This window comes from Notothenia coriiceps, unplaced genomic scaffold, assembly GCF_000735185.1.
Source record: "Notothenia coriiceps isolate Sejong01 unplaced genomic scaffold, NC01 NC01_scaffold00005560, whole genome shotgun sequence".
Taxonomy (NCBI): domain Eukaryota; kingdom Metazoa; phylum Chordata; class Actinopteri; order Perciformes; family Nototheniidae; genus Notothenia; species Notothenia coriiceps.
In genome coordinates, this window is record NW_011338261.1 from 212,563 (window position 1) to 221,776 (window position 9,214).

Here is a 9,214-nt window from a genome sequence, read left to right on the forward strand (position 1 = left end):
ACAGGTAGGAGGGAACAGGTAGGAGGGAACACACAGACAGGAAACCAAAGACAGATCTAGACAAGACAAAACACAACACAGACAGATCGTGACACCTATGGGACAGCACAAATGTTGAAGGACGACGCAGATACAATAGGCACATAAACCTCCCGAGAGCACTAACAGACAGAAGCACAATCGTTTCCTGCTGACATAGAGGCATACTTGCCAACCTTTAGACCTCAGAAATCGGGAGCATTTCAAAATGCAAAATTGGGGGGGGTGGTGCTAGTGGATCGCCGGAGCTGTTAGATTAACATTAACATGCTTATTGTAGTTGTAAGTGCACTGCCTTGCGGCCTGTAGCACCGTCCTTGATGGAGCATATGTGTGGGCAGGAAAGGAGTGAGCAGAGAGTAGAGTAGTTGTCGATCCTTGTTCTGTTTTCTGTGACTATATCTGCCTCACCCTGTCAGACTTTGAGTTGCGCACGCTACTAAAGAGACGTGTTACCATGGAAACCAAACAATGGTGTAGCTGTATTAAAGTCAGAGTGGAAACAGTCGTGTGTAAATCTGATTTAGTCAGAAATCAGGAGAAATGCGGGAGAAATATGACCCCGGGAGGAAACCGGGAGAGGGCAATGAAATCGGGAGTCTCCCGCGAAAATCGGGAGGGTTGACAAGTATGCATAGAGGAGGGCAGTTTGTGTGCTCGCTCTTTCACAACGCTTCTAAACCCTTACTCTTTGACAGAAAGTGAAACAGGTCACCTTGAATAATACAGGGTTAGTACAGGGTTACCCGAAAAGATGCCATTATATATAAGTTCAATTGCAGCTTGACCACAGTATCTATCTTATAATTATAATTAGAGTATAGATTTATACCATGGTTCAGAGGGTCACCTTGGATGGGATGGTCAAAGATTTGTGGACTTTTGAGAAAAAACAGTCAGCAGGCGCTTTGGGGTTTTAGCATCGCTAGCAGGGACGGCAATGTTGGTCTGTCCGTCAGTCCACCATTTATGTCCCTATTAAGGATGAATTACAATAACTTTGGTAATCGACTGACTCTTTATCAAACACCACCATCAACAGGTTGAAATATCAATGTGTTTTTTACTCACTTTCTGCTAAATGACATTCATCCTCAGCTGTACTTTGTGTTCATCTCTATTTCAAACCAATAGGCATGTGCTTACACTAAATTAAGATTGTGAACTTGATAAACATTATACCTAGCATTGGCATTGTAAGCCTCATAGTTGTTTACGTTAGCATTTAGTGTCAAGTAACAAATGGCTGATAAACAAAGTATGATCTCTGCCAGTTATAAAGAACTGAAATGTGTAAGTGTTATTCAAACAGTAAGATGGCAGCGTACTTGCTTACATTTCTAGATTCTGCATTCAATTTAAGTAGCTATGCTAGGGATTGTGTGTCTTGTTTGGTTGAGAGCAACCCATCAACTCTCGGCACACTAGGAGTTTACGTACGGTGCTCATTAGACAAAGGTTTGAAAATATTGCTGACCTCGCTCACATAAATCAATCTTGCAAATGATTAAATTGTGAGTCGGTCGTAGTCAAAGAGTGTACTTTTGGCTGTTTCAGTATCGAGTCTCTATTTCACATTCCATGAAAGCACAGGCGAAAGTGCTCCATGATAAGAGCAGGATGTGATGTAAGCACAATCTTTATCTGCAATAATATTGGGGAAATTAAACCCAGACATAAAGATGTTTGTCAGCCCTAAAATGTCCTCTTGTCCCATCCTAGATTTAATGTTCTACACAGTGCCAAATTTCACTCTTGGTAATGTTTCACTGTGTTTTTTCCATTTGTCCACATCTAAACACCACATCCCTCTACCTTGTGATCCCTGCAATTTCCTTCCCATTATTTTGAATCATTCCCCTGTTTCTGGTTTGACCGCATCATTTTTACTCTGTCTACTGTCTCCTGATGAGGTTGACCACCAGACTCACGCTCTCGCTCTGCTCTCCGGTCTCTTCCAGCGCAAATGCTCCAGAGAGCCAGACCACAAGCCTCAATTACCCAGCATTCCTTGGAGAGGACGAGGGAGGCCTCATGTAGCAGACTATGAAATTAACATTCATTACAAACCTCTAAAGCCACACAACTATTTAATGAAAGCAATAGTAGCAGAAGTTTACCATTGAGAAGAGTATCTCTCCTTTTATTTCATTAATTTTTTCTTGCTGTTTTTTGTTTCTGACTAAGAGGACAGTACAAGAAACCGTGATATTCTGCCTTACAAAGCTACAACTACATTGAGTCAAAATGTAGACATTTATGATACGATTTGAATTTTTTTTTATTGCCATATAAATATATAATTTCAAAGACAGCAGCATGTTTTGTTATGTTGTTGTTATGTTAGCAGTGAAACAGACCTAAGCTAGTCAGGAGCAAGACATAGTTAGCATTGATTGATATGAGCCACTGATATTCCCCCACTAGTTGTCTCCTGTAATCAAAATGTATACATTTTGGTGAACTAAATAATAATAATGATCATATTATTATTATTATTGCACTGTCCCTCTTAAACAAGGCAGCATCACATAGTCATGGAGAAAAATGAGTCCTGCTAACAAGCTAAGTAGCTAACATAGCAGAGGAGCAACATGGTGCCCAGGTTAGCTTTACATTGCATCTTTTTTCTTTCTTAAAAATTAACTCAGACAGACTGCTAATGCATAGACAAGGATTTTAATGTTTCACTTTTAAATCTTTTTCAAGAACAAATCGCTGGCTTCCCCATAGATTTCACACAGAGCTTTTCAATAATATCCCATGATGCTTTGCATGTGTATTAAACAGCAGTTACTGTAGCCCGAAACAGCATTTGCTAAAAGGCAACATACTTATAGTACAAATACTTGTCCTATCATACAATTGTCATCCGCAGAAGAAGCCTTCACACAAATCGACTATTTCCTTCTGTCTTATGCACTGTAAAATCCATAAATGAAATCCTGCTGATTTCCTAAGGAGGTTGAGTGGTGAGGTCATGGGATACTTGTCGTTTATGTGTTTCATCGTCACTTGTTTCATTACACTGGAATTTCAAAATATTTTCCTTTACCAGGTTCCTTGCCTAAAAAAAACACTTTTTTTATCAGGTTTGTTTGTTTAATCCTCACTCACACTGCTTAACTATAACAAACTTTTCTCATATAAGATTTTTCCTCCACAGCTTGTGAGGAACCTTTTCATTTGAGTACTTTTTGGATTGGCTGTGCTGAACCAAAAGGAGCTGGAGTATGATTTTAATTTTGTATATTGATAAAAATAATCCTCATCAGTCTGCAAATTACAGGAGCTGTAGCGACATTTAACTGCAGAAGATTAATGGCAGTGTTTGTGGCTACATGTCAAATTAGCCGAGTGGTTTTCATTATCAGGACATAAATTGTGATATTGTCAGCCTGCCAACATTTATAAATCTGCTGACACTGCATCAGCTTTCCTGTGTTTGTTTGGGTCATCCTCTGTCACAGTTATACAAGCACAGTTCATACTATAAATCTCAGATGAATAAATCTCTTAATTACGCTTTACAGTTTGGAGTCACAAGTTACATCACTTTCCAAATATATATAACAACACAATATAAATGCAGAATGAAGCTCAAACATGTTGAAGCAGCCCATTGAAGCTGTTGCTTGAAGCTTTGTTGAAATGTTAATAAAACCTTTTTTTTTGCTTTTTACCCATCTGCATGGCACACTTTGGAAGAGCATTCTTAACTTCTTAAAAGACAAAACTCTCCTTTTAGACTCATCCCATGGCAACTATTACATTATCACAATCAGTGTACAAACTATTCATTGTTGATCATAGGATTGGCACAATTCAAGCCACTTCATGCAAATCACATCAATACCAAATGTGTATTTTGTTGTTTTGGAGAAATAGGCGATTCAAAAGAAACATGTGATTTGAATAATCAGAGAACAAATGAAGCTGAATGAGTTTAAATCTGTGAGCCATCTCGGACAATCCCTTAGTTCCTGAGTGTAACAGGCCAAACATAAATTAAAGACGATTAAACAAATGTAAATAAAGCTCCTATACTTCTGATACTTACGCACTTAATGTCTTTGCATGTTTGAAAAACAATTGGATGAATGAAAAGTAAATACAGTATGCTTAACGCACATACAAACATAAGAAGCATTGATGGATGTACAGTAAAGATGAAATGAGTCAATCTGATGCATATTCACATTCTTTAATCCAGATTTCCTCTCTAAACAGGCTGCATTCAGAGGAATCGGGCCTGTGAAAGAAGTAAAGAAGTCAAGGGTAGGAATGACAAAATGATTACAGTACATGGTGAAAGATGCATATCAAATTTAGTTTTTTTGCTTTGACACAATCTGCTTAATCCTTCTAAATCAGCCTTCTCTGGATATGACCCTTCATCAATGCTCATCAGGCTTGCAACAACTATATTTAAGGATTTGTATCCAAATAAAAAAACATAGTTCTTGAATGTGTGTCATTGACTGGGCTGGCAATAATAATATTTCTGAAAAACATGAATTTAAGTATTTTAAACACTATTCATTTTCTAATTTTGTATTGTTTATGTTATTTGTATTTAGTCAGTGCACAGTGTGTTCTTCCATCTGATCTTACAGTACTTTACTACACAGCAAAAAGCATAGAACTGCATTTTAAAGCTTACAATGTGATACATACAAAATATTACTTATAGAGCCTGTGCTTCAAGGAACAGACAGAACGTTTCAGAAGCTACCCAAAAATAAACTCATCATACTGTATTTCCTAAAGGCACCTTAGACAAAGATATATCCCTGTGCTTGAGGGGTTAAAAAGGTTTGAGATTTGAAAAGGAGATAGGAGAAGCCCTTTCCTCTCAAGAAGCCTTACCGCTGCATGGAAACACTACATCGCCACAGGAAAGGCTGAATAGTAGATAGATGGCGTGTTCATTGCATTTGAACTATTCTGTTACTGATTGTCTAAAAGCATCACTTAAAGACTTCGATTCATTTCTGTAAAATTACAAGATTTGCTTTAATTCCTTTTTAAATATGGGAACATGTGAAAAAATGCCTTTCCAGCATAAACAACTTTGCATCGAACTGCATTTCTGCAAGCGGGTATATTTCTAAAACATGCATGGGGAAAACTCTCCTGATCATGCAGATATCGTCTCTGGATTTACACTCCACAGTAGGAGGTTAAAAAGACAACAACACAAACATATATAAAACAATAAAACAAACAAAGAGACAGGTTAAACAGAAGTAAAAACAGTGTCCAACAAGCTCTGTCCTGCCTCAGCAAAAACAATCCCCCCTGACATGCTGGTGGAGGAGGTTATCTTCCCCTGCTTTCTTTGTATCCTCTCCCCATTTTAAACTGATCCCAAACTAACAGCCCAGTCTTAAAAAGTAATCCTCCTGTGCATCATCATCACGTCTCCCTACTCCTCCTTTCATCCCATTTTAGGTCTTCATTCTCAGGCTGGACAGGCGTGCTCCCCCTGCAGGCAAGAGGTTGGAACGACGCTGTATTCCCAACCAGACAAGGGGGGAGATGGTGCCTCCGGTTCCACCGATGGGGGTTAAAATTGGAAAGTCACTGGGATTGATTGGGCAAGTAAGTGGAGCGGGTGCTGGGATCACACCCTGCTGGTCGGGTGGCAGCGGTAGGTGCATGTGGACAGAGCGTCAGCGTCGCCATCTACGTTCGGGGAGCAGCCTCCTTCGCAACAAGCCTCTGAGAGGGAGAGAGGACATGCTATCAGCACTGTTTGTCATTAAAGCCATTACATGTGTGACATTAGATTACAACAGATAGAGTTTTTCACTGTGAGTGGCTAAAGTGTTGCTTTTTAACAGTGAGTGTGTGAGATAAACAAATAACTCTGCTGCCGAGGTAATATAGCGACTAGAAACTAGACTCCAGTGGGTACCTGGCAGGGTGGGGCTGGGTCCCTCGTGGCTGGTGCCCAGCTGGAGACGCCTCATGTGACGGACCACTGCTGTGGCATTGAATGCTTGCTGCAGAGGAAAAGACACACATGGAATTCAAGTGAGAAAACTGTAGAATCTCATTACACCTGAAACTGAAAGTTGACTAACTGGGATTAGGTGAGCAGACTAAAGCAGTGGTTGCTGATATGTTTATGTACAAATATACCTTCTCAGACTGTTTAATTTAAATAGTTTCTAGAGGCTCCAAGCCTGTACATTATTCTGGTAGAAACTAGCAAGGATTAAAGAAAATATTTCAATATCTAATAATAATTTAATACACTAAAATCCAATGCCAGAGGTTTGTTTTTTCTTATTTTCCACACTGGAAATTGTCTCATGACCCCATGGATTCATATTGCGACCCTTGATGGGGTCCCAATCCCACTGTTTGACACTACTGGCCTATCATTTGTGACAAACCAATAATGTTTCTAGCGACACAATCAATTACCCAAAATGAACTTGAAAAAGGTACTGTACTTAACTGTGCTTTCTGAAGTTTAGAACAAGACTGGACTGTTTATTGTAGTTAAAGTGTATTCTCTTTACGTACACTAAAGATTCAGAAAGTTAAAAAATAAGACGGTGTCTAGGATAAACTCAAATTATGACTCACCTTCCACTTGCTCTTGGCAAAATTCTTCTTAATCTGAGCGCTAACAGACTCATGGATGTTCTTGTCCAGAGCAGTATCCTCAGCAATCCTACAAAACAAAGGGGTACGGAAACTTCAAGAGTTTGTGTGCCACGGGTAGAAGTCACATATTCATAAGCACCAAAATGCATAAGACTCTCAACCTGGATTAGTGAAGACAAGTAAATCACTGAAGTTTGAGTATCCAGGTTTTACACAGCATCATGATAAGAGGAGTTACAGTATGTTATAGTCAGTACCAGGGGTGCTGCAGAGCCTGATCACAGGTGTAACGCGTGTTGGAGTCTTTTTCCATCAGGTGGACGATGAAGTCTTTAGCTGTAATCAAAGAGAAAGGTTGGAAAAAGTCAATATTAAAAAAGACACCCGTTGCATTGATGTAATCATATTTCAGTTATGTTAACAAGAAAAACACATCTTGAGGTAATTAATATGACAGAAAAAGTGGACGATGTATAATTTGTATAATTTGTTCCTAATGTTGAAGATGTCCTCGCCAAAAGCAGGGAAACAGGGATCAAGTACAGAGCCAGGACTCGGGGAAAAACATGTGATCATTGCCTTGGCTTGTGGGCTCACCACCTGTGAGGTCAGAAGGCAGGGACTGGATCATTTACTATCTTAGAAAAGTGAGTCTGGAAACTCAATCTTGGGTAGGGGTGTTTTTTTTCAGGTGGGTGAGTGGATACTAAAGAGCCCTGGCTTCCTATAGTGTTGAAAACAGGAAAACTCCATTGTTGTTTGCACAGTAATGTCCCAAACAGCTGTTAAAAGTATTTAGTTCTCTTAAAGGAGAAGCTGCAGGAGAGGACTTTGTTTAAAAATGTCATCATATTGCAGTATTTTATATATTTTAGACATGCGTCGAAGTATACAGACCCAGGACCGTTTCCAAGCTAACCTGAGATCTGGAAAGTTGTTTTCAAAAAGATGATGCTGCTTTTATCATTGTTTTGTCCTTTACTAGGTCTCGGGAAAAAAAACGAATAAAGATCGTAATGCACACTTAAGCATCTGCAGATCTAAAGATCATTTACATGTGTGTAAAAAAAGCATCATGTCTTTAGGATAGAAGTGAATACAAAATAGATTGATAAAAGCACTGAACCTGAATCAGAGATATCGTCCCAATAAGGCGAATCAAATTCGTATTCTGCCTTCAGGATCTGTTCGAACAGTTTGGCGTCGTTCTCATCGTAGAACGGAGGGTAGCCGCACAACCTGAGACACACATCAGAGCACAGGAGATTCAAATGACATTCACTGAAGTTTTAAAAAGCAGTCAGCAGCATGCAAAACTAGCAGGTGAATATTATACATTAATAATGTGAAGATATACAGTATATTCATCCTGTGTTTGGCTCGGTTTACGTTTGAAAAACTCACAGAATATAGGCTATGACACCAATGGACCAGCAGTCCACTGCTTTACTGTAGGGTTTCTGAGCCAACACCTCAGGGGCTGAAAGGAGAAAACAAGACACATGTTTCATGATGTTTGACGCAAATGCAGCACTAATAGTATGTCACCTTTGTATTTAAGCATGCAAGTCAAATTAGAGTAGGACCGTGGTTGCAAAAGTAATTACCAAATTAAACTGGATTATTTTTTAACTAGGCTAAACTGATTCATGACTTTGAATATCTCTATGAGCTTCCAATTAGCTGTTGATGGTATTTAATGAAAGATTATGCATTACAGTACCAGTCGGATATTTGCATTGTGCTAATATTGAATGTTACAGTGTTCCCAAAATGATTAATTCGAGCAGATTTTCAAATTTCAGACAGTCATTGACGTCTTTACCAACATATCCAGGTGTTCCACACGCGGTCGACATCACACTGCCAGAGCACTCGATTTTAGACAGACCAAAGTCACTGATCATGATCTTGGAGTCGTCCTCCATGCTGTCGTACAGCAGATTCTCTGGCTGCCATCAGGAGGGACAAAACCAGAAATGTTGATACATATACACAAATAATGCGTTTCTTATCACACAAATGCACTTTTCGTTAAAAATGGTCAGTGACATTTATATGCCTGCTAACTTTCCCATCATATTTTAGACTGACCTTGAGGTCACGGTGCACAATGCCCATGTCGTGGAGGTATTTGACGGCATCCAGAATCTGCTGAATGAGCTTACTGGCATCTTTCTCTGTGTAGAAGCCCTTCTCGATGATACGATCGAAGAGTTCCCCTCCCGACACCCTGAGTCCATGAGGGAGAAATTCATTCAATAAAACAAGGGGAAGTTTGTGGAACATAGAGAAAAGTACAGAGACAACATGGCATATAATGTGAGCCCATTGATTAACTGACAGAGCTAAAGGATTACATTGTTGTTAATGGTTGTGAAGGGGTGTGGATTGTGTATGCAGTTGGCACATATGTATCACTTGTATTTATCAGAGTTCCTAAAGAAAAGATAATCATAATAATAATAACTTTAATTTATATAGCGCCTTTCATCAACCCAAGGTCGCTTAACAAAGAAACATATAAGGACAAAACATAAAACGGGGCAGAAAT

At 39.2% G+C, this 9,214-nt stretch overlaps 1 protein-coding gene across 1 annotated transcript in view; it reads right to left on the reverse strand.

Moving 5' to 3' along the window:
• Positions 1-2,699: 2,699 nt before the first annotated feature.
• The window catches only part of camk1b (calcium/calmodulin-dependent protein kinase Ib), a gene marked incomplete at its 5' end in the record, with an annotated part of 11,675 nt that continues 5,160 nt past the window's right edge, over positions 2,700-9,214 (reverse strand). The window contains 8 exons of the mRNA XM_010768333.1: positions 2,700-5,763; positions 5,960-6,047; positions 6,640-6,727; positions 6,918-6,996; positions 7,787-7,899; positions 8,065-8,140; positions 8,486-8,612; positions 8,755-8,893. Coding sequence (XP_010766635.1) covers positions 5,666-5,763; positions 5,960-6,047; positions 6,640-6,727; positions 6,918-6,996; positions 7,787-7,899; positions 8,065-8,140; positions 8,486-8,612; positions 8,755-8,893 — 808 coding nt within the window. The remainder of the gene's footprint in view (positions 5,764-5,959; positions 6,048-6,639; positions 6,728-6,917; positions 6,997-7,786; positions 7,900-8,064; positions 8,141-8,485; positions 8,613-8,754; positions 8,894-9,214) is intronic.